At 35.6% G+C, this 26,633-nt stretch overlaps 1 protein-coding gene across 9 annotated transcripts in view; it reads left to right on the forward strand.

Moving 5' to 3' along the window:
- The window catches only part of ERBIN (erbb2 interacting protein), a 125,683-nt gene that overhangs the window by 62,514 nt on the left and 36,536 nt on the right, over positions 1-26,633 (forward strand). For all 9 annotated transcript variants that reach the window (XM_035014551.1, XM_035014547.1, XM_035014543.1 and 6 more), the window contains exons 5-14: positions 1,101-1,179; positions 2,711-2,800; positions 4,974-5,030; positions 8,958-9,021; positions 13,634-13,708; positions 14,573-14,717; positions 15,961-16,033; positions 16,352-16,481; positions 16,807-16,922; positions 18,735-18,804. In XM_035014551.1, the coding sequence (XP_034870442.1) occupies positions 1,101-1,179; positions 2,711-2,800; positions 4,974-5,030; positions 8,958-9,021; positions 13,634-13,708; positions 14,573-14,717; positions 15,961-16,033; positions 16,352-16,481; positions 16,807-16,922; positions 18,735-18,804 (899 nt within the window). The remainder of the gene's footprint in view (positions 1-1,100; positions 1,180-2,710; positions 2,801-4,973; positions 5,031-8,957; positions 9,022-13,633; positions 13,709-14,572; positions 14,718-15,960; positions 16,034-16,351; positions 16,482-16,806; positions 16,923-18,734; positions 18,805-26,633) is intronic.

The raw sequence follows: 26,633 nt of genomic DNA on the forward strand, positions 1-26,633 counted from the left end.
GTGCATCTTAGATTTGGTGCCACGTGGTGTTGCTAACAGGTGATGCTAACTTTGAAGCAATTTAAGATGGTGCCTTTGATATTTCTTTAATGGCTTTTTTCCTTTTGTAATTAGTGTCTTTTTGGGAGAAACATTGAGAGTATATTGGTATCCTGTTTTTCATCATTATTTTACCCACTGATATTAGCATTTGCTGATGAGTTTTAACTGAACAGTTATTACTGTAGTATTTGCCAGTTGGTGATTTTGCATTATTAATTTTTGGTCACCTGAAATTCTGTGTTTGGCACTGTGGTAAACTTGCTTACCTAGAATGATACAGTAATGAAGTTGAAAGAGGTTTAAATGATCCTCTAATGTCAACTATGTTGAATATTTGTATCGTGTTAGTACAAGAAGGAGTCTTACAAACAGAATTTTTTAAATATTTTAAAAAGCTTTTATTAGCCTTCTTTTAGTCTGGGTTATAACATTGCTACTTGAAGTTTGTGGGTTATTGTTGACAAATTATTGTTACTATATTTTTGCTGAGATAGTTTGAGGAAATAAGAGTAAGTGCTTAGAAAGTTTACTGTAATTTGGCCTGTTCCAGCATTTATGTGGTATTTTACTGAAGTATTGGTCAGCAGCTGCCATCAGGCGTATCTGCTAGCATATCAAATGTAGATTTTCTACTACTTCTATCTTCAGCTTTGTTCTCAGCTTTGTCATTTTACATGTATGCTAGGGACCACCTTAATCTGCAGCCCAGCATTAAAAAAAGTAATGTGTCTTTTTATGTCAGAAAACCAGGAAGACTGCAAAATTTCTGTATTTTATATCCTTAACATCATCAGATAGAGAAGGCACTAATTTTCAGAAGAGCTAAGAGAAGGAAAGGGAGGTAAAACTAATATAATTGGCAGTTATAAGGAGGCACATGAACAAAAGATGAAAGAGAAAAGAGAGAAATTGTTGTAGAGTTCTGTTTGGTTGATGTTGTCAGTTTGTCTAGATCCTAGTTGGTAAATTTTGAATCTGCAGTAATTAATTTTGTTATTATTTTATCCTTTTTAATAGATCCTTTTAATTTGATTATTAATTATCTGTTCACTTTCTAGGAATACAGGAGTTTCCAGAAAATATAAAAAATTGTAAAGTTTTGACAGTCGTGGAGGCCAGTGTAAACCCTATTTCCAAGTAAGTTCCTACTTGAATTACAAGTTAATTTTGTGAATAAAACAGCTGTGTAATGAGTAATTGGTATCAGCTTTAAATCTATACAAAATTTGAGTTTTAGATTAAAATGAAACCTTTAAATCATTTTTCTAACCCCATATTTTACAAAGGTAAATTAGACATCGAAAGAGATAATGCGAGTGTTTTGCTCCAGGTCTCACAGATAGTTTGTGTCAGAAATGAGGCTAGAATCCAGGTTTCCTCCCTCAGTGATACTTTCACAATGTAAGAATATCTTCACTCGCAAATCAGCTGTGTAGCACACTAAAACTTTCAAAAATACTAAAAGAAACTGAAAGACCAGCAAGGTAAGAACAGCAAAAAGGAAAAACCATATGATTGGTTGCACCATATACCAGAGGTCACAAATGTTCTTTTATGTTGGTAATGGCTATAAATAGAAAGCTTTCCTGACACCAAAACTGTTAAGTTTTGCAAAAATGGATTGGTGAAGCGAAAAATGAGTAGAGCACGGTTTAGTATAGCTATGTCGAAAACTGAAACCAGCTTTCACGTATTACAGTACTGTATTTAATGAGTATTTTCAAACATTGTTGCTTTATTTGCTGTGGTAGATGAAGGAATGGAATGTGGGAGAAACAAGATGAGTCAAAGACTGAGAGGTCTCACTGCAGCAGAACTTCGTACTTTTTAAAATCCAGGAAAAACATGTACTGATGATGTTTTATCTTTGCTAAAAATATTGCTCTAGCATCTAGTTCTAGATCTAGAATTTCCTTTGTAAACCAGAGGAAATAAAGGTAAAGCCTAACACATACAGGTTCTCAGATGGCCTTAAAATGTCCTTTAGCTTTTTGTATTATTTCTTCTCATTTGCTTATTATAAAATTATGCAGTCTTTATTTGGTTATTTAAGGGCCAGATGTTGAAATTGAAAATAATTCTAAACTAGTGGTTCTCAAATGGGAATGATTTTGCCCCCATGGGTCATTTGGCAAATTCTGAAGACAGTTTTAGTTTTTAAAACCTGTAGCGATGGGTGGTGCTACTGGCTTCTAGTGGATAAAGGCCAGAGTTGCTGCTAAACACTACAGTGCAGAAGACAGCCTCCTCACTACAAAGAATTATCCAGCCCCAAAAGTCAGTACTGTCAAGGTTTGGAATTCCTTATCTAGTCCTTTGGATTGATGTTAGATAAAGCAAATTTCAAAAGAGTGCCTGCTGATGTCATAGTATGTCCTAAATACATTTCTGTGTGTTGTGGTTCATTCATATTTGACCTTTTTGTGCACATTTTATCTTCTTGAGACAAATACTCTCATTTCCTATTTACAAAGAGAAGAAGTTATAAACATTGAAACAGGTAAATTATTACAAAAAGGAAATCTCAGTTTGAGGGTCCCTCATTAAAGTAAAAAGGTGACTGTTACCAGTTAAGAACATGTGTTGGTTAGACAGATTCTTAGAGAGATTCTGTGAGACTGAAATTCTGTGTATTAATTTAACTTAAATTCTGATATATTTTATATAGGCTTCCTGATGGATTTTCTCAACTGTTAAACCTAACCCAGTTATATCTAAATGATGCTTTCCTTGAGTTCTTGCCAGCTAATTTTGGCAGGTAAATTACAGTTTCTTTTAAAATCTTTTCTTGTTGGCTCTTACAAAGTTTACAAAACTACAAGTTGCTTTAGTAATACTATTAATTACACTTTCATAGGCTCTCCTTTTGCTCTTCTTTTGTAATTATTTCCAAGCCTTGTGGTTTTTATAGCTTTTTCAGAACTTGTTATTTTGTTTTTGAATTTATTTTCCCAAGTAAATAATAAGCAGTGAGTATTTAGAAGAAAAAGATAATTTACAACTTGAATTGGTTTTTGAAGTATGCAAAAATAGTTTAAATGTGGGTAATTTCTATATATTAGAGACACAGAATGCTTTATTCTTAGCATTTATTACATTTGAAAATGATCTAATTATTGATTTATCGGTCTTCTCCACTAGAATCAAAATTCTGGAGAAAAGAAAGTGTGTTTCTGGGGACCACCCCATTGGCACACTCCCACCAATATCTGAACATAGAGTAATTCTTGTCACTATAGTCTCTGAGTAATTTTTTTTTTTAATGAAAAGATGAATCAGTGAATGATGACTAATAGGTATCAAACTATTGTTTTAAAACTAATTAGTAGAGAAAGTGCTTTTCAATGACATGTTAATTTTGGTCATCTTTTTGTCTATAAATAAAGATAAATACTGTATGAGCTCACTTATATGTGGAATCTCAAAATAAAACAAAACCCGAGCTTCATAAATACAGAGAACAGATTGGTGGTTGCCAGGGGTGAGGGTGGGCAATATGGGTAAAGGTGGTCAAAAAGTACAGATTTCCAGTTACAAAATAAATAAATTGTGAGGATGTGATGTATAGTATGCTGGCTATAGTTAGCAATACTGTGTTGTATATTTGGGAGTTGCTAAGAAAGTAGACTCTAAAAGTTCTCATCATAAGAAAAAGAATTGTGGTAACTATGGTGATGGATGTTAACTACACTTATTATGGTGACCATTTCACAATATATACATATATACATTATGTTGGGTATCTGAAACTAATAATGTTATAGGTCAGTTACATTTCAATTAAGAAAAAAAGAATTCTGGGCATTGTTGTAGCCCAGTGACTGTCCAGTGGGAGCCGCCTTATCATGTTTCATATATTTATATACATACATATATATGTGTTTGTGTATATGTGTAATAATGCATATACATTATATATATAAAAAGGTAGTGTAGGGGCGCCTGGGTGGCTCAGTCGTTAAGCATCTGCCTTCGGCTCATGATCCCAGGGTCCTGGGGTCGAGCCCCGCGTCGGGCTCTCTGCTCAGCAGCAAGCCTGCTTCTCCCTTTCCCACTCCCCCTGCTTGTGTTCCCTCTCTCGCTGTGTCTCTGTCAAATAAAAAAAAAAAGTTAGTGTACTTGTCAGATTTCTGTATCTGGTATTTGGACCACTTTTTTTATGGAAATATATTTGGCATATAAACATTGTGTAAGTTTAAAGTATACAACATGTTGACTTGATACATTTATATATTGGAATATGATTGACATTGTGGCATTAGTTAGCAACTCTAGACCACCTAATCTTCTCATTTTCCCTTAATTTTATTGGGATGTGCATCACTGAAGGGCCAGAGGATTTCTCCTTTATTGTGTCCCCTTAGGTTCTCTTGTTCTTTTTTCTTTTCTTTTTTTTTTTTTTTAAAGGTTTTTTTAGTTATTCATTCGAGACACAGAGATACAGAGAGAGAGAGAGAATATGAGCAGGGGGAGAAGCAGAGGAAGGGGGAGAAGCAGGTCCCCCGCTGAGCAGAGAGCCCGATGCGGGGTTTGATCCCAGGACCCCGGGATCATGACCTGAGCTGAAGGCAGACGCTTAACCATCTGAGCCACCCAGGCGCCCCATCTCTTGTTCTTCTTTCTCTCGGAGCTGGACTCTGAAGTTGAATTATTGTTCTGTAATCTACTAATGGCTAATAATTTGGGGAGGCATGTTTGCATGAAATGCTGTGGGATTGATATTTGGGGCAATAAATTTGTGCTTTAAATGTGTTTAGAAGTGTTTTAACTCCCCCCCCCCCACTAATTCTGAGGAGCAGGAGGAGTCTTTTCTTACTTTGTAATTACAGAATAAATATTGGCTGCTTTAAAACTTTAGAGCATGACATCACTTTGATAATTAAATTCATTGTCTTTGTCATAGATGCTTGATTTGTTACTTTGTTTTGCAGATTAACTAAACTCCAGATATTAGAACTTAGAGAAAACCAGTTGAAAATGTTGCCAAAGTAAGTAAAGGTGCTATTCTTGCTAAAATAAGAATTTTTAATTCTTTTGAAGATTTTATTTTTAAGTGATCTGTACACCCATTGTGGGGCTCGAACTTAAAATTCCCGAGGTCAAGAGTCACAGATGCTACTGACTGAGCCAGCCAGGCACCCCAAGAAATTTTAATTCTTAAGTCCTTAGAGAAATGTTAACTTTGTAATATCTAAAATATGAGTGAAACTTATTTTTTGAAGACTGACATTTGTGGTCATATTTTAATTAGTGGTATTGAATATAAAACTTTCACATCTGTTGTTGGTTATTTTATAGTGGTTTCATAGCTTTCTGAAACCTGGTCTTGCGTGACAAATATCAAAATATGTCTGTAAAGCCCACTAGTCCCATATAAAGGTCCCAGTTCATATGCTAGAGCTCTTATATAGTATTCATTAATTAGATCTGTAGCGTCTTTATGTGAAGTCTGATAACTGTAATTATAAGAATTTGTCCGGTTTTACAGTCTGTTGTAAATTAGAAGTGGGGTAGAGGGCCCCCTGCTGGTAAGCTAACATCAAGAAGAGATGGCAATCCAAGAGCAAATAAGATAAAACTAAAACAGATCTACACACTCAAAATGCACTGTAGTCTGTGTCCATTTATTGAAAAAATACATTAAAACTTCCTGAATTCATTGCTACATTTTTACAGTGTAGGCATTGGCAGACTACCATCTTGTTAAATCTGGCCCACTGTTTTTGTGTAAATAAAGTTTCATTGGAAACACATTCATTTACATATTTTCTGTGGCTCCTTTTGCTCTGTAGTGCTAGAGTCAAGTAGTTGTGACAAAGACTGTATGCAAAGCCTAAATTATTTATTCTCTGATCCTTTACAGAAAACTTTGCTGATTTCTGTTGTGATTGATTTGTCAAGAGTTAATTATTACCTTTTAAGGGAGATATCTCCAGTTTCCCAGGAGTTAGTTTTGCTTACTCAACTTCTGTGGTATCTTATTTGTATCTGTTATGAAATTTACCATGTTAGCCTTATTTTTTTTTATACATTTTACTCCCGTTTTTACATGTACCTGTAACCTTCCCCATGAATGTAAGTCTTTGAAGACAAAGAGTGTATCTAATTTTGATTCCCAGAAGACATTATCTATTAGCGGATAATTGTTCAGTGCAGAAATGATTGGTGTTTATAGGGATGGCTGTGAGTGTAAATTAAAATGGGAATTATGATCCATATTAAATTCAAAAAGGTTTAAATATTTTATAGATGTGGTACTGGCATTGATGACTCCTTAGTTCAAACTGACTGCTTTCTAAGAGATTTGAATAAGATGTAAATTGCTTACTGAAATAGCTAAGGCTATAATTAATACAGTGTATCTGATAGCATAATTTTAACTCATTATTTTATCTCCTTATTTAACTTTAAATTGGGCTCTGTCTGATGTATTTTCAAATATAATTCTTTACTGCTCTCTTTTTAAGACTTGTAATTAAAACTTTTGAGACCTCACAAACTCTAAAGAGGCAGTAGTTTTAAATGTTACGAAAGTCATGTGTATTTAGGTTATGTGAGTAAACCTTTTTATAATCAAAGATGTGAGCACTGGGAAAGTTGTTTTAGATATGTAGCTAAGTGAAATTTAATACCATCTAAGTACTAGAGGGTACAGCGCCAAGCATACAAAAGATGTGTTTTTTTTCCTCTGTGACATAAGAAGAGATGATAAAAAGGAGTTAAATACAAAGAGATTTTAGAGGTAAACAGGAAGAAATTTGAGGGATATATTGTTTGTAGATTCTCCTTGAAGTAGGAAGCTGGATCTTAAATGAAAAGACTTGAAAATGAAAACATGAAATTTTATCTTAGACTTTTGAGGTATCTTAGTAGGACTAAAGTTGCCAGTGTAAACTAGTGCAAGTTGAGATGGAGACATTTTGAAGATTTTACACTACATTTCTCTTTTTGTTACATACACATGTCATTCACTTTTTCCTGCATTAGTTTTAAAACTTAACTTGTTACAGTGTTTAACTGCTCCGTGTGGATTTTTTATGATACTGAATTAAGAAAAATAAGATTATGTTCTCTTTTAGTGTTTGCCTCCCTTCTCACACACCTCTCTACTTTTCTCAAATGTTTACCTGAGATAGTATTATGGACATAGTTTAATATCATAGCACCTCATCTTTCTTCAGAAATACCCTGGAAACACCTTTTGCTTTGTTATTAAGCAAACTACAACTGACCTAGAGATTTTCTGGACAAAGACAGATACGAGTAAGGGAAACAGAATTATAGTACTTCATAGTACCTGAGACAAGGCCCTTAATAAGTCTAAGTTAAATAAAGCAGCTTTGAAAAAAATTGGTGTTATGAAATAAGTTAAAGGAATGTTGATAGAATGGCATACTTAAAATGGAAGGGTCGGGAAAAATTAGTTTCCTCTAACGTTAGTTCAGTAACATAGTGGCATTACAATTATGTGTGTTCTTTTATTTGTTTATTTATTTTTAAAAGATTTTTATGTATTTGAGAGAGAGAGAGCTTGCACACAAGCACGGGGTAGGGGCATAGCAGGAGGGTGAAGCAGACTCCTTGCTGAGCTGGGAGCTCAGCGTGGGGCCCATGGGGCTCAGGGCTGATCAATCCACCGCTGGACCCTGGGATCATGACCTGAGCCCAAAGCAGTTGCTTAACTAACTGAGCCACCCAGGTGCCCCCAATTATGTGTGTTCCTGTGTTTGTTAGTTTTTTTCCCTGAAAAGCCAGAGAAATGTTTTAAGTGAGTTTTACTTTACTTTTTCTAATTTGTTAGATTTCCAGAGAAGATAGAAATAGTCTGTGTTCTTGTGTCGTAATTTAAGGAGGCTGTTGGTTTTTAATGATGTTAATTTTTAAGTCATTAGCATATTAATATGTACTGATAATATGATGATAACTGTATTTTGCTTTCATTTTAACATATCCTTAAAAATTATAGCACAAAGTTCTATATCTGGGTAGCTGGTAGTACCTCAGTCTGTCAAATACTAGGGGTTTCTCTAAAAATAGCAATGTAAGAGTGTAAATATGTGTTTGAATTAATTAGTTTAGGTTTTTAAAATGCCATATTGAAGGAGAGATAAAAGCACAGTTTAGTTTATTTCATTATTAAGTGAGTTTTTGTACAATTTTCAAGTCTCTGTAGTTGCAGAGAAATATTGGTAGTAAGTTGGAAGTTAAAAATGATTTTATCGGGCGCCTGGGTGGCTCAGTTGGTTAAGTGACTGCCTTCGGCTCAGGTCATGATCCTGGAGTCCCGGGATCGAGTCCCACATCGGGCTTCCTGCTCAGCAGGGAGTCTGCTTCTCCCTCTGACCCTCCCCCCTCTCATGAGCTCTCTCTCTCTCAAATAAATAAATAAAATCTAAAAAAAAAAATGATTTAAAACTTTATTTTGAGTTGTCTTGAAATTAATTTGGAAATGTGTTAAGAAATATTGTGTTTACTGTTCTTAGAATTTTGAGTATTAATTTTCAGAATTAAGCTATCTTAAAGTTTTACAAATATATGACCAGTCTTGAAAAACGGTAATAATTACTATGTAGCTGCCAAACAGTCTAATTCATTAGTTGATTAATATTATATGAAAATTTATTTTGTGAAAAAAGTGAAAACCGGTTACTCGTATTCTGGTCTATGTGTTTCAATTTACTGTGACTACGTATGAATAGAAATGAAGACCTGATGAGAAGCCAAATTAGAGAATAATTCATAACTTATTTTATTTAGAAATTAAAGAATACTTTCCTGAGAAATTATATTTTGTCAATATGGTGAAGCCTGTACATTAGATATTACATAAGAATGTTTAACACTATTACTTTTGAAAGCTTCCATTTAATTGATATTTTTGTATACTCAATTCTTCATTAATTCCTTGTGCATAGAACCATGAATAGACTGACCCAACTGGAAAGATTGGATTTGGGAAGTAATGAATTCACAGAAGTGGTAAGTTCATACCAGTCTCTATCCAGAGGTCTTAAATTTGATTGAGAACATGTGAAAATTAATGTATTTATTTCTTAGCATTTTAAAATATAGAATAGGTTAAAGATATATGTATTTTTTTAAGAAAAAAGATATAAAAGTTACTAACGGAAAATTAAGCAGACAGAAATATCTGACAGTAGTGAGAATAAAATGTAAAATAAATGAGAAACCCATGGAAAAGGGTAACTAAAAGTTTTAGGCACAGTAAGTAGACAGTTTGAGAGATTATAAGGGAAAAATAAAGTTTCATCAGCCTAGAAGGAATAATAAAAAGTACTTCTGAGTCAAAAGTAGCTCCCTGAGGGTATTGCTCAGGAATTGATTCAATGATAAAATATTTTTCTATAATTTTACTTAATAGCTAAAAGGAAAACATTGAGTGAAACAACTGTTATTTTTCAGTTGGTAATAAGACCTCTGAATTGTTTTTGTTTTGTATGCAAAATGTGCTATGGTAAAGAATCAAAAAGGAAAGGACTATGTAAGTAGATTTTTGTCTTTAGTGAGTTCTCCAAAAGAACTCAGAAAATAAGCTAGATATTTTTTCTGAAGAGGAATTCATTGGCCTGAATATCATCACCATTAAATTTTTTTACATTATAAGTTTGGTTTTTAAAATTATGGTAGATTTCAAATGATAGTCTTTTTTTAAAAGATTATTTGAGAGAGAAAGAGAGAGCTAGCTCGTGGGGTGGGAGGGCTTGGGGGATCAGAGGGAGAGGAAGAGAGAATCTCAAGCAGACTCCACGCTCAATGCAGAGCTGGAGGCAGGGCTAGATCCCACAACCCTGAGATCACTACCTGAGCCAAAACCAAGAGTCTGATGCTTTAACCGACTGCACCACCCAGGTGCCCCTAGTCTTTTTTTTTTTTTTTTTAATTCTAGTATAATTAACATACAGTGTTTATATTAGTTTCGGGTATACAATATAGTGATTTCAACAACTTACACATTATTCGGTGCTCATCAAGAGCACTCTAAATCTCCTTTACCTTTTACACCCATCCCCCCACCCACCTCCCCTCTGGTAACCATCAGTTTGTTCTCTGTAGTCGAGAATCTGATTCTTGGTTTGTCTCTTTTTTTTTTTTTCTTTGTTCATTTACTTTGTTTCTTGAATCCCACATATGGGTGAAATCATGTGGTATTTCTTTTTCTCTGACAGACTTACTTTGCTTATTAGCATTATACTTTCTAGAGCCATTCATGTTGCAAATAGCAAGAAGTCATTCTTTTTTATGGCTGAGTAGTACTGCACACACACACATCTCACATCTTTTTTTTTTTAAGATTTTATTTATTTATATATAGAGAGAGAGAGAGCACAAGCAGGGGGAGGGGCAGAGGGAGCTGGAGAAGCAGATTCCCCTGCTGAGCAGGGGCCAGATGCAGGGCTCAATCCCAGAACTCTGAGATCATGACCTGAGCCAAAGGCAGACACTTAACTGACTGAGCCACCCAGGCGCCCATACCACATCTTTTTTTTTTTTAAGATTTTATTTATTTATTTGAGAGAGAGAGAATGAGAGAGAGCATGAGAGGGAGGAGGGTCAGAGGGAGAAGCAGACTCCCCGCTGAGCAGGGAGCCCAATGCGGGACTCAATCCCCGGACTCCAGGATCATGACCTGAGCCAAAGGCAGTCGCTTAACCAACTGAGCCACCCAGGGGCCCCCATACCACATCTTTATCCATTCATTTATCAGTGGACCCAGGGCTGCTTCCATGTAAATAATGCTGCCACAAACGGGTGTGTATCTTTTCGAATTAGTGTTTTCACATTCTCTGGATACTACTCAGGAGTGGAATTGCTGCATCATATTTTTAATTTTTTAAGGAACCTCCATACTGTTTTCCACAGTGACTGCACCAATTTGCATTCCCACCAGCAGTGCAGGAGGGTTCCTTTTTCTGCACACCCTTGCCAACACTGGTTTCTTGTGTTGTTAATTTTAGCCATTTTGACAGGTGTGAAGTGATATCTCATTGTGGTTTTGATTTGCATTGCCCTGATGATGAGTGATGTTGAGCATCTTTTTATGTGTCTGCTGTCAAATGATAATCTTAGGAACAAGAATTTCTCAGTATTGTCAGCTTCATGATTGCCCTGTGGGTGTTATATTATACATTTGCTCATCAAATAGTGAACTTTACAGTTGAAGTCAGTGGAAGAGCATGGTGGTTTTGTATACCTTATTTTTTTTCTAAAATACACTTTCATATTCTTTACTATATATATATATATATATTTAAAGATTTTATTTATTTATTTGACAGAGAGAGACACAGTGAGAGAGGGAACACAAGCAGGGGGAGTGGGAGGAGGAGAAGCAGGCTTCCCGCTGAGCAGGGAGCCCGATGCGGGGCTCTATCACAGAACCCTGGGATCATGACCCGAGCCGAAGGCAGACGCTTAATGCCTGAGCCACCCAGGCGCTCCTTCTTTACTATATTTTAATTGAAGATGGTTTATGATGGGTTTTGTTGTGTGTTGTGGAAGTTTTTAACCTCTTGTGAAAAAATACATACACTGTTCTTCCTAAATTGTTAAACTATTGTGCTCTTAAGGTATTTAAAAGTATTAATCTACAACCATATTAACTGTTTGAAAAATCTTAATTATTGCTCGATGAATCAGTAACATTCAGAATCATTAATTTTTGTACCATTTCGGTCTGCAGCATTATACATTTTTTAAAAACTCACCCTTAAAATGATAACACAAACAGCACAAAAAGGTATTTCTTTTAATCCAAGATACACCTTACCTATATTTATATGTTAGCAGTAAATCTGAATGACATGACTTTTATGTTTTACTTGTGTGATGATGTTGATTAGATATGATGGTACTCTATGACATCACTGTGTCAGTGACTACACAGAGCTTTGTGTGGTGACAGAAATACCTTTGAAGGATGCATTCAATAAAGCCTGCAAGGGCAAATGCCCAAGATCAAATTTTGTCTCAATACCAAGGTCCACTGCAACCCTCTGATTAATTTTTTGATTATCAAAACCATACTAAAAACTATTTCATTAAGTAATTGCTAAGAGTTTAAAATAATAGAATGTGCATATCATGATTATGCCTTGATTTATTTACCTTTCCCTTATTATTGGACAGTTAAATTGTTTTCATTTTTCTCCCTCTTAGTCATCGGAGTATCTTTGTTCTTTTCATAAAAGGCTAAATCTTTTTTTTTTTAATAGATTTTATTTTTTAGAGCAGTTTTAGGTTCACAGCAAATTTTAGCTGAGGGTAGGTACAGAGATTTTCCATATACACCCTTCCCACACATACATAACTTCCCCCATTATCAACACCCCCCACCAGAGTGGTACATTGATTACACTTGATGAACCTACATTAACACAACATAATTTCCTGAGGTCCATAGTTCACATTAGGTTTTACTTCCAGTGTTGTACATTCTGTGGGTTTGGACAAATGTGTAATGATATGTACCACCATTATATTATCATATAGAATAGTTAATTGATAATAAGTAGTTAACAATGATTAGTTTTCTTAATTCTTAATTGGTTCTTTTTTCCCCATTTTATTTATTTTATTTACAATTTAAATTTAAATAACATATAGTGTATTATTAGTTTCAGAGGTAGAGTTCACTGATTCATCAGTCTCATATAATACCTAGTGCTCATTACATCACATGCCCTCCTTAATGTCCATCGCCCAGTTACCCCATCCCCTCACCACTACCCCCCACCGCCCAGCAACCCTAGTTTGTTTCCTATGATTAAGAGTCTCTTATGGTTTGCCTCACTCTGATTTCGTCTTTTATTTTTCCCTCCCTTCCCCTATGATCCTCTCTTTTGTTTCTTAAATTCCACATATGAGTGAGATCATATGATAATTGTCTTTCTCTGGTTGACTTTTTTTCGCTTAGCATAATACCCTCTAGTTCCATCCATGTCGTTGCAAATGGCAAGATTTCATTTTTTGATGGCTGAGTAGTATTCCATCGTGTGTGTGTGTGTGTGTGTGTGTGTGTACCACATCTTTATCCATTCATCTATCGATGTGCATCTGGGCTCTTTCCATAGTTTGGCTTTTATGGACGTTGGCTGCTATAAACATTGGGATGCAGATGCCCCTTTGAATCACTACATTTGTATCTTTGGGGTAGATAACCTAGTAGTGCAATTGCTGGGTTGTGGGGAAGAGGTGAAATCTTTTTACAGATAATGATTGAGAGTATCTTTTTGTACTCTTGAAAGCAATGGGACCTATTTTTATTTCTTTATTAGTTTTATAAATACTTGAGCCTGTTGTGTAATCAAAAGCTTAAATGAGATTTATGCAATCTACTCTTCTGGAATGCTTATCTTTGAGTTCTCTTTTAGTAGAACCACTGTAGTAACTATAATAAAGTGAAAAGTCTAGAATCTTGGCTCTGCTCCATGCCACGCGCCCCCACCCCCAAGTTATTTATTATATGTTTTAAACCAGAAGTTACCATCACAAGTTCCTTGGAGCTTCTTTTGACAAATAAAAACATTCAAGGAAATTATTGAATCCCCATACCCCTTTCTTATCCAAACAGCCTGAAGTACTTGAGCAACTAAGTGGATTGAAAGAATTTTGGATGGATGGTAATAGACTGACTTTTATTCCAGGGGTATGTATATCAAACTCTAAATGGCTTCTCTTATTACAGTCTATTCTTTGCAGTTTTATGAATTATACATTTTCAGATTACTTTTTTAAAAAAGATGGTTATTTAATTGTTAATATATTAGATAGAAGCAAATAGCATTTTTTTTACTATCAATATATTCTTGACTAAAATAGAAAATTACCATAGTAAACTTTGTAAAATAGACTCTTTGTATTTATTTATTAATTAATTTATTTTTTAAGATTTTATCTATTTATTTGACAGAGTGAGAGAGAGACCGCAAGAGAGGGAACACAAGCAGGGGGAGTGGAAGAGGGAGAAGTAGGCTTCCCACTGAGCAGGGAGCCCGATGTGGGGCTCGATCCCAGGACCCCGGGATCATGACCTGAGCCGAAGGCAGACACCCAACGACTGAGCCACCCAGGCACCCCTAGACTCATTTTAATTTCCTGGACCTGGAGTGTGTCCTTCACAGTGGTTGCAATTGAGTTTATATCCTAACTCATTTTGTCCAGAGAACTGTTAAAGTGGGATATTTCCCATGTAGTTTCTGTCTTACCGACTGACATTTATTTATTCCCATACCCAAAGAACCTAAGAATCCCTTTATGTCCTATCGCCCTAGTCAATGGTGACAGCTGAGTTCCCAACAAAAAGTATATGTCCATTGTCACTCTGCTAGGTTCTTAGCAGGAGCTCTTAGCTTTATTATTGAATACATTACTTATGGCATTTAAAAAAAATTGAATCTTTTCTCTCATAGAAACATTTAATTGTGAATTATAACTTGGTATTGAGTGTATTACCTAAACTAGCCATAAATTCACTTAATATAGTCATGAGATTTCCTCTTTTTACTTACAGTTTATTGGTAGTTTGAAACAGCTCACATACTTGGATGTTTCCAAAAATAATATTGAAATGATTGAAGAAGGAATTTCAGCTTGTGAAAACCTTCAAGACCTCCTGTTATCAAGCAATTCACTTCAACAACTGCCTGAGACTATTGGTTTGTATTGCTTTCTAATTCATGTAATTTTTACTAATGTAAAATCTCAGAAATTACATTTTTGCCATTGTTTCACTCAAAGCTTTCAGATATCAAATTTTATTTGTTTTGAGCTAGTTTTATTGTACTGCCAGTCACAAATCTTATTTGAATTTTTTCCTCGTGTGATCAGTTACACATTTTACTTCTTGGTTGACATTACTATATTTTTCTTTAAAGAAATGTCATTTTTATCACTATAATAAAATTTAAACTCTTTAAAAAGAGGTTAATTTATCCAAATTTTAACTCCTATTCATAGCCCTTATCTAGTAACTTTTTTTCAGTCTCCATTTTAGACTCACAGATGAGAAAACAAACCACTTTAGTAAATCCCAGGAGAGTCTATATTTGTAGTTGCTTTTAGTCTGATGATAGTTCAAGGAAGTTGAATTATTTTGATTCAAGAACCAAAAACATAGATCTTGCCATCTTCATGATGTTTAAACATAAAAACCAAAAAATATTTTTATATACTTAATTGAGTTACATAGCTGTTTTAGCTCAGGTTACATTTTGCAAATTCTATAATTTATTCAACACTTGTAATTTAATTTAATTTTATTTTTAAGAAGACTTTATTTATTTATTTGACAGAGACACAGTGAGAGAGGGAACACAAGCAGGGGGAGTGGAAGAGGGAGAAGCAGGCTTCCTGCAGCGCAGGGAGCGCGATGTAGGGCTCGATCCCAGGACCCTGGGATCATGACCTGAGCCAAAGGTAGACGCTTAACGACTAAGCCACCCAGGCGCCCCTCAACACTTTTTAATTTTAAATTAAACTCTGTTTTTATTGTTTTAGTGTTTAGAATACACAGAATAGTTTGCCATATACCTATGAATTTTATACACCTACCATTCCTTTTTGTTTGTGCTCACTTGTGCCATGGCATTGCTTTAAGGAGCAGGGCTACATCTATGAACAAAGCAGGCAGAAGTCCCTACTTTTATGAAGCTTGCATTTTTAACAGGAGTAAAGTAGGTAAATATACACTAATGTTAAAAGGTGATATGTTGGTAAAAATTGAAATACAGGGTAAGGGAGTACAGAGTAATGAGGTTAGGTTGGTTTCTCTTGTAGATGGGTTGATTAAGAAAGTTCTGTATGATTCATGTCAAATGTAGTATGTGCTCATATTGACTGTTGGTTGACCTGCTTCTAGTTCAAGCTGGAAGATTGTATATTATTTCTTCTCTCAAATAGGTTCATTGAAGAATGTAACAACTCTTAAAATAGATGAAAATCAATTAATGTACCTGCCAGACTCTATAGGAGGGTAAGATTTTTCTGAATCACTAGAAGACTTTACTTTCATCAGCTTTATATATTTATGTTTTCATTCAATCATATATATTTTTAGATAACTGCATAAATAGCATCTAAAGGAGATTCCATAAGCATTTTAATAAGTAATTGGTTACAGGTTGGATAGGTTTTTTTAATAAAGGTAGGCTTATTTTTATTATTAAGTTTAGTGGAAATAGAGTTTTTCTAGATTCGTTAAAGTCAAGTTCATATATTTATATATTCTTAAGTTTTTGATTATATATAGGAAACTTCTTAAAAATGTATGTTTTCTGTTTTAATTGATTAGGTTAGTATCAATAGAAGAACTGGACTGTAGCTTCAATGAAGTTGAGGCTTTGCCTTCATCTATTGGGCAGCTTACTAATATAAGAACCTTTGCTGCAGATCATAATTATTTACAACAGTTACCCCCAGAGGTATTGTATTTTAAATTTGCTTTGAATTTTCTTTTTTTTCCCCCATATTATTTATTATAGCTATCCAGTGTGGTTTTATCTGTTTCCTTTAGAAATAATTATGTAACTCTGTTACTTATTCTCTGAATAATAATTAGCTATACTGATTTACAGAGATACCTAAATACTTCTCTTTATACATGAAAATTAATAATTGAAAAGAGAAAATATGTTTCCTTTTATAAATGAGAAGAATGTTTTCATAACTTTTGGAAAGTATATTTTACTTCTGCCTATTAAGCAGTAGGCCAGAATTTTGATACCCAGTTTTATGTTTCTCTTTCAGATTGGAAGCTGGAAAAATATAACTGTGCTATTTCTCCATTCCAATAAACTTGAGACACTTCCAGAGGAAATGGGTGATATGCAAAAATTAAAAGTCATCAATTTAAGTGACAATAGGTTTGTAATAATGTTGGTTTATATATATATATATATATATTTTTTTTTTTTTTATTTGACAGAGAGAGACATAGCGAGAGCAGGAACACAAGCAGGGGGAGTGGGAGAGGGAGAAGCAGGCTTCCCGCAGAGCAGGGAGCCGGATGTGGGACTCGATCCCAGGACCCTGGGATCATGACCTGAGCCGAAGGCAGACGCTTAACGACTGAGCCACCCAGGCGCCCATAATGTTGGTTTATAGAAGACATTGGATGAAATTCAAGTTTCATCATTTGATATAAAATGTCATGCATGTTGTTCTTTTCATATGCTTTTTTGGTTTTTAAATGGAATTTTCATTTGAAAGAATGACCTAATTTTACCTGTGGTTTTTTTTTTTTTAAGAATTTATTTATTTATTTGACAGAGAGACAGCGAGAGAGGGAACACAAGCAGGGGGAGTTGGGAGAGGGAGAAGCAGGCCTCCCACTGAGCAAGGAGCCCAATGCGGGGCTCGAACCCAGGACCCTGGGATCATGACCTGAGTGGAATGCAGACACTTAACCACTGAGCCACCCAGGCGCCCCTGCCTGTGGTTTTTATACTGCGGTTATTTGTCATAGTTCATTTTGTGTCGACTTCAGCTATACAACTTACAGCTTGAGCTATACAGCTGTTCTTTCCTTATAGTCACCTTTTTTATTCCATATCTTCACCTTAATACTGCTGCTGAATGAAGCAGCTTTTCATCTAATCTACTCTCTGTATTTTTCTGAGCTGAGATGTGATTAGGCACCCATTCACACAGCTTGGGCAACACAGTCAAGGTGCAGAGCAAATAGATTACACTAGAGTTACTAAATTGGAATAATGTTAAGAACAGACTGTAATTTTTCCTGAGGTAAAGATACTAATAATGATAAAAGAATGTCTGTAGAGCATTTTTACATTATGCTTTCATAGTATCTTACAAAGTATTCAAAACAATACTATGAAATAGTACAATAGGTATTGTCATTTTATGAGGAGAAAATTAAAACTCTAATTTAAGATGACTCATTTAGCTTATAAAGTAGAGCTTTAATGTAAGCCCAGTTTTCTGACTAGTTAGGGTATTCGGACTGTTCCATTTTATTTAAAAATAACCACTACCTTTTAAAAATTCAGTCCCCATTTTTGCCCATACTTTGTACCCCAAAGCGAGAGCCCTAGGTTCTAGCAAATTGCCTTGGAAAATAGGTATAGCAGAATGGATAGGCATAATAAGAAAGAAGATTTAAGTAGACATTCTTTTTAAATAGGTGCTGTTCTAATTTGGCATTCTGATGAGGTATTAATATTACTTTGTTTTTTATTCATTATAATGTTTAAATAGTCTTTGGAATATGAAAGTGCTGGCTCACAAGAAAAAAAACAGAACAGTGCATTTTTTGTAACGAGTCATCACTAAGGCTTTCTGTAGTAGTTTGTTCTTTCTAAATACAAATAAAATATCCAAAGCAATGTTATGAGACATTGCTTAATGTGTTCTTGTCTTTGCATTAAATAGGGATGGTTAACATTTTTTTCTAGCAGATAATTTTTTGGGGGGTTATTAGATTATCCATTTTTCCCCTAGCCAAATTGATTCAATTGAAGAATTATATTTTTAAAGTGAATTCTTATTAAACTGGATAATATTTTGTCTTCTATCTTATGTCAAAGACCTATATTGGGTTCTTTCCTAAATTAAATATTTTTCTTCTATGAATAATATAATATTGTTTAGAAGACCATTAGGTTTTGCTCTTACATTTTAACATTTGTTATTTTAATTTTGTATTTTCCCCACAGATTAAAGAATTTGCCCTTTAGCTTTACAAAGCTACAACAATTGACTGCTATGTGGCTCTCAGATAATCAGGTAGGCATTTGATTTTGTAAATTACTGGAATGCCAATTGTGTTAAATGATTATGCATAATAATTTACATGGGCTCATTTAAGAGCAGTTATACTCTGGTACACATTTAAAAATATATATAAGAAAAATCTTGGAAAATATTTGGATACAGATATTTTTGTGCAGTTTGTATAGATTCAAAACAATAAATCCTATTGGACTTGTCTAATTTCTCCTGAATCTGTAAAAAGATATAGAGATTAAGAAATCAGACTCGGTATTCTCTAACTTCTTAAAGTTTTTATAGTGATCCTCTGTGGCATATATCTGTAGAAATTTAATAATCAATTTAAATTATGCTTATAATCAAACACTTTCACACAACTTAAAGAAATGTTTCTAAGGAACTAAGAGTTATTCCTTGGACTTTTCTTTGATTGATAAACATTTATTAAAGGCTTATATAGGTCCTGAATTGCTCTGGGAGCTTGAGATATATTGGTGAAACAAATGGAATCGTCTTATAGTCTCATTGAACTTATATTTTCAAGAGAGGTAAAGAAAATAGATAAAACCACACTGGATAGCTATAATAAGTAATTATGTAATAATATGTCAGAGCTACAAAGAAAAATAGAACCTGATAGTGATTAGAAGAGTAGCAGGTCAAGAGTAAACATCCTATTTTAAATAGGGTGATTTAGGAAGTGTCTTTCTCTAAGGAAGGCAACCAGTAGAGCAGATGCTTACGTGAAATTAGGAGTGAGTCATGCATAGACTAGGGCAGTGAGTTGGTAGAGGAAGTACATTTAAATATTAAGAGTAAAGTTCCCAATATTGGAATGAGCTTTGTGTAACTGAGGAATAGATAAAATAGATAAAAGCTCTGATGGTTGGAATACAGTGAGCAAGGAAGAGAATTGAGTAAGATTAGATCAGAGAGGAAAACTGGGACTAGATTGAGCACATAGGACCTTGTAGGCCATACTAACCAATTGGGCTTTTACTCTGAATTAGATAGAAATATATTGAAGTATTTCCTGCCAGGGAATGGCAAGAGGTAATGTACATTTTTAAAAGATCATTTTGACACTTGTGTGAGGAATGGACCATAGTTGGGTGCTAAGGTTATGGGTGGAATATTCTGTTTTGGAGGGAGAAAGTTCAGTAAGGAGGCTGTTGCTGGGCTTCAACTATTGTGATAATAATGGAGATGGTGAGAAGGAATGTAGGAATGTCAGGTATTGGCTGGAGATAAAATTTGGGAGTCAGCATTGTACAAATGTTTCATTTAACACCATGGTAACATAAAACTACTAGGGAAAGAGGATAGAGAAGAAAAGAAGATCAAAGATTAAGCACAGGGAAGAGAGTGGCCCCAAAAGGAGAATAAGAAGAGCCAGCCAACCAGGAGAATGTGTTCTAGAGAGTCATCTGAAGAAAGTGCTTTAGGAAAGATATCTATGCCACATGTTGCTGATGGGTCAGGTAGATGAGCTAATTGGCTATTAGGTTTGTCAAGGCAGAAGTAGTTACTGACTTTGGGAAAAGTACATAGTTTTAGCGGAATGGTGGGGATAAAATACTGATTTCAATGTATTACAGTGCATGGGAGGCAGGAAGGTCAGGACAGTGAATCTATCTTAGTACTCTAGCTAAGTTTCCATTTGGACAGTTAATAGATAATTCTCTTGGTATTTGCCTTGGTCTTAGAAATAAATGTTAGTATTTTATCCTTGCAAATAGTAGGTATCATTCACCTGTGAAAAACATTGGCAAAATGTTTTGAGTTTAATTTGAAATGTCTCAGTCTTAGGATTCATGGTGTAGATTGTTGTAAACCTTCTACTTTAATTGATCAGAAATTTCCTGTATAATGTTGCCAAAATAATAGATTTTAGGTCCTAAACAAAATAAGGGTTAACTTACTATCTGTAAGTATGAGGAAATCTTTTTTCCATACCTATTCTCAGGTATTTCTTACTGGTAAAAAAATTTTTTAACATAGTAGAGTATACAGTTTGCTGATACTTTTAATACATTAATGCTTACTATTTGACTTGAGCAGTATCTTATAATAAATTATCTAAAGCTCTATTTTCCTAGGGTTATGGATACACTAGTCTCATAAGATCTTAAGTTTCATAGTTAAATTTGCTTGGGAGATTGTATTATATCCTTCTTTTGAATTATATTAACAACTTACGTGTTACTATAGTAAAGAAACCCACTTTGTCTCTATTTCAGGATTCTCCAAACTTCTCAACCAAGATCCCTTTTCTTACCTAATTCTTATTAATATCCTAAAAGCCTTAAGTTGTTGTCAGTCCACACTTATGAATCAGATTGTAGTATTTCCTTGTTCTGCAAGTTAAGGAAATATTGAAATGATGATACCTCTGCTTCTGTTACAGCTTGAACACAGTGATTACTGCATCATCATTAAATGTGTCAGTTCATGTATATATGGAACTTTTAATTTTCTGATCTCTCTTAATTGAATATTTACATGTGAAACATTTTGAAAATTTGCATCTGGATTCTCAAAACATTGCTGGGCCCTGGCTTATGCCGGATACTTATTATAGTTATGAGACATAGCTCCTGGTCTCAAGGACTCAGACTTTTAGTATAATAGCATTATTGCAGTAAATCAATAGCAGCAAATTATGCCAGATGACTCATTTTAGTGAAATTATCTAGTATCTAAGACAATTTCTTCATATTTATAATGTTCTCTCATTTTCTTTTTTTTTGTTCCACATCTGTTAATTACTTTAAAAAAACAAAAATTGGGGCGCCTGGGTGGCTCAGTCGTTAAGCGTCTACCTTCCACTCAGGTCATGATCTCAGGGTCCTGGGACCGAGCCCCGTCTCGGGCTCCCCGCTCGACGGGAAGCCTGCTTCTCCCTCTCCCTCTCCCACTCCCCTTGCTTGTGTTACCTCTCTCGCTGTGTCTCTCTCTGTCAAATAAATAAAATCTTTAAAAATAATAATAATAAAAAAATTGTAGTGGGGGCACCTGGGTGGCTCAGTCGGTTGAGCATCCAGCTCTTGATTTTGGCTCAGGTCATGATCTCAGGGACATGATGAGATCGAGCCCTGGATGGGCCTCTGTGCTCAACAGGGAGTCTGCTTAAGATTCTCTCACTCCCTGTCCCCCAACTCATGCTTGCCCTCTCTCTCTCAAATAAATAAATCTTTAAAAAAAATTGTAGGGGCACTTGGATGGCTCAGTCAGTTAAGCATCTGCCTTTGGCTCAGGTCGTGATCTCAGCGTCCTGGGATCGAGTCCTGCGTTGGGCCCCCTGCCCAGTAGGAAGTTTGCTTCTCCCTCTCTCTCTGCCCCTCCCCCGTGCTTGCGTGCGCACATGCACTCTCTCTCTCAGATAAAGTCTTTAAAAAAATTGTAGTGATGGGGGGGTTTTGTATTTTTTCTCAAAGTTCGACAGATAGTAAAGAGGTAAATGATGAAGCAATAAAAAGGTAAAACCTCCCTTACAATATGAAGCAGTCATTTTGCTGTGAAAGAACAACTTATAGGGCAGAAGGTATGTGAAAGTAGTTTGATTATGAATTATCAAAATAAATTGCTCTTGGATATTTCACTGACCATGTAGGGAATATACCTATATGCAGTACACGGAGTAATACACAGAGTAACATAATTTTTCATGAGTCTCTGAAGTCTTAAACAGAGCAGTTGATTCATTTTGTCCTTTTCATTCAGGAACCATTTATTGAATAACTGCTTTGTGCCAGGCTGACTAAGATGGGACAAGTAAGGATATTAAGAAGGTCATTGTAATACAATGTAATAAAAGGCTTGGTGGGACTAGGCTTCAGGATCAAAGAGGAGGAGCGTACCTTGGGGATATAAATGCAGGTTTCCCAGTGGAGGAAATGCCTGCAATGACTGACTACGTCTCAAAAGAATAATAGGATTTAAACAAAGAAAGGGAAAGAAAATTCTGGTCAGAAGGAATATCATAAACCTAAACACTCTTTGGTGAAGAAGTCTAGTGTACTCAGTAACTATACAAGTGGTTCATTGTGACTAGAACATAACCTTTGAGTGGAAGAGTAGGAAATGAGGCCAGAGAGGTAGATAGCTACCAGGTCGTGGGAATCTTATATGCCATGCAGAGCAACTTGCTTTGTATTTCAACAATGGTGAATAGATTTTTTTTTTTTTTTTTTAAGATTTAAAGCACAAGCAGGGGGAGCGGCAGGCAGAGGGAGAAGCAGGCTCCCTCCTGAGCAGGGAGCCCGATGCGGGACTCGATTCCAGGACCCTGAGATCATAACCTGAGCCGAAGGCAGAGGCTTAACCAACTGAGCCACCCAGGCGTCCCATAGATTTTTTTTTTAATTGCATGTTAACTCTGATAAATTATGAGTGGCTTTTGAAAGATTGTTTTAAGAATTTGGAAGTCATTCAGGCTCAAGTGGAAAATTGCTGTGATTAGGATGACTGTAATTTATTGTCATGCTAGGACACTTTTGATAGTGAAAGGGGCTTTATGATAATTATGTCAGAACAGCGTGTGTAAAATGCAAATGTCCCAGGCAAATTGGGTGTTTGGTCATCATAGTCATAATCAATTATTTGTATATGCCATCAGTTTAAGAGGAAGAAGTGATCCTGTGATATATGTCAACCCTACTGTAGTTGATGGTGAACCAGGATACCCTGAACAAGCCAAGTATAGGATCAGATTGTTATTTTGGAAAGCTTTTTGGGCTACATTGTGAAAGATGGATTTAGCAAGGGCAATGGTGCCAAGTGTGAAGGCAGGAGAGACTGGTTGGAGGGCATTGCCTTACTCAAGGCAATAGAAAATGTTGGCTTGAAGCAAGATAATGATAAGAGGGCCAGGGAAGAGCGGGTATATTTAAGGTATAACTTAAAAGGCCACATTAGTAGAGTATATGAAGAATGCATTTGTGTGAGAAGAAAGGAAGTAAAAGCAAAGATGAGCCTCAGAGATGTGGCTGGAGTGACTCACTGGATATTGATAAAGTAATCAAGATGAGGAACCACAACAGAAAGAAATAGGTTTATGGGAAGATACTAAGTTCCAGTTAGGCATGTTAAGTTTGAAGTACCTTTGGTATCTGGGTAGGCACCTAGAGAATAATTTTAGTGGCCATGATTCCCCCCCCCCGACCCTGACTTTGTTCTAGACTGTGGTTTCTGTGCTCTTGGTTTCTCCGTTCTTTTAATTTCGAACCTCCTGGGATTTCTCAAAATTGCTCCTGAAGGCACAATTTCCTTTTCTCCAGGACCATTATAGACCTATTCCTTTTGGTGATTTTAAGATTTTATTTATTTGACAGAGAGAGACACGGCGAGAGAGGGAACACAAGCAGGGGGAGTAGGAGAGGGAGAAGCACGCTTCCCGCCAAGTAGGGAGCCCGATGTGGGACTCGATCCCAGGACCCTGAGATCATGACCTGAGTGGAAGGCAGACGCTTAAAAACTGAGCCACCCAGGCGTCCTCCTTTTGTTTTTTTATTAAGAAAAATTTTTTAAAGATTTCTGTCACAAGAAGAGATATAGGAGCTCAGCCCATCATCTTAATCACTTTTTTTCGGGAATGGTTTCATAGCTTTTATTACTTTCTCAAAAGGGATTCCCTGAATTTATTTATTTAATTGTTAGGGATGGATGAATCCTGAGGAATACTAACATACAAACATACATACATTTATTTATGTGTTTATTACTAACATTTAAGTGGCAGGTGGATTAATAGGCTAAGAAAGAGTGGCCATAGAGGTAGAAGAAAAACTGTATGATAGTAGATTCAAGTTAAGGATGAGACAGTTGGCTTAAAGGAGGAAATTCTAAGTTGAGGGGTCAATTCAAATGAAATCTGGAAAATATGCATTATATTTTGGCAAGTTATACTTAACTTGCCAACTTATTTTGACTACAGCTAATGTAGTTTTAGAGGTGTACATCAAAAACCCGATCGATGCAATTTAAGAAATGAATAAATGAGAGAGTGGAGCCATACAGTTGTTGATTGAGCTTTTAAGAAGGTTGGATGAGAAAGAAGAGGAGTGGAACATAAACTGGTAGCTAGGGGCAGTGTAAGAAAGAATCCTTTAGTATTAGAGAACATTTTTATAGGTTGTTACAAGGAGGCTGTGTGGAGAATGAGATTAAGAATATGAGAGGGGGTTGGATAACTGGTGTGTAACTGATAGAATTTAAAACTGTGGTAGAGGGACACCTGGGTGGCTCAGTTGGTTAAGCATCTGCCTTCGGCTCAAGTCATGATCCCAGGGTCCTGGGATCGAGCCTTGTGTCGGGCTCCCTGCTCAGCGTGGAGCCTGCTTCTCCCTCTGCCTGCCGCTCCCCCTGCTTGTGTGCTCCCTCCCTCTCTTTCTGTCAAATAAATAAATAAAATCTTAAAAACAAAAACAAAAAAACCATGGCAGGAACTCTTGCCCTTTTGAAGGCACCTTGGTCTGATGTTTGTGAGAGGGAGAGCTAATAATGTTTATGTTGAAATTCTTAGAATGTAGCAGTTTCCAAGCAGTTCTTAAATCCTATTTTTTAAAATCTTTTAGAAAATAATATCTTCAAGTATAATTTAGGAAACACGGAAGGGTTTTCAGGCAACATTGATATCCCTGTTGAAGTTGGTTACCACAAACTCATAGTTATGCTAATGTGCTAAATTGTGTGATACAGAGTAAGCACACGGTTGGTATGATTCTGGATTGCAGCTTTGCCACACCCCGTGTAAAAGACAATGCACCAAGGAGGTCTTGGTAATTGGCAAGAAAATGGTTATAATGAGATCCAGTGAGGTACAAAGAGAGAAGGAAAGACAAGAAAGAATGATGGTGATAAAGTTGGAAGTTCAAGGGAGTGTCACACATGGTGAAATTGACTAGCACGCATTGTGGAACACTGGAGAGAGCACCACATGCTGTCTGTCTTAGCATTCTCTCCTGGTTGTCCTTGTGATTGACTGCTCCTCAGTTTCCTTTTCAGGAATTTTTCTTCTGCCCATCTTTTATATGTTGGTGCCCCATGTAGTACTCTAGGTTCTTCTTTAGTTTCTTTTCCTATACTTTCCTCTATGAAAGATACAATTACTCTCTGTATGCCCATTATTCCTAACAGTTATCCTCAGCTCAGTTCTTTTTCCTGAACTGCACAGTCATTGTCTACTTAACATTGCCACCTAGATGTCTCAAATTCACCTAGGTCAAAGGTGAACATTCCATCCTCTGCTCTAAATTTTTTTCTTTTCCTGGGTTCCCTAGATCAGTAAAAAGTCCTTGCTAGAGACAGAGACTTGGGTGTATAATTCTTAACTACTGTTCATCATATAGTGTATCATCTTTTACTTAGACCTGCACTGTCCAGTACAGTAGGCACTGCTGTTGTGTGTGTAGTCCAAATTGAGATGTGCTCTAAGTGTGAAATACACACTGGATTTTGTATATGTAGTATAAACAAAGAAAGTAAAATATCACATTAGCAATTTTTATTGTTCACACATCAAAATTATATTTTAAATATCCAGGATATGTTAAATTTAATGCATTATCAAAATTTAACTTATTTTTGCTTTTTAAAAACGTGCAGCTGCCAATAATTTATAAATTATCTATGGTTCTCATTTTAGTCTCACTTTTGTATTTATGCTGGACGGTGTTGATTTGACTATCGAGATTCCTAACAGGTCTCTGCCTCCATGTTGGCACCACTTCCAGTCTCATATCACCCTGCTTGCATTCTGAACCACGATACAAATGATCCATTTATCTGGTTCCAGCACTAATCTATTTAAAACCTTTTCATGACTTCTCCTTTCTCATATTGTA

Source organism: Mirounga leonina, unplaced genomic scaffold (assembly GCF_011800145.1).
Source record: "Mirounga leonina isolate KUSES-001 unplaced genomic scaffold, KU_Mleo_1.0 Mir_168, whole genome shotgun sequence".
NCBI classification, from domain to species: domain Eukaryota; kingdom Metazoa; phylum Chordata; class Mammalia; order Carnivora; family Phocidae; genus Mirounga; species Mirounga leonina.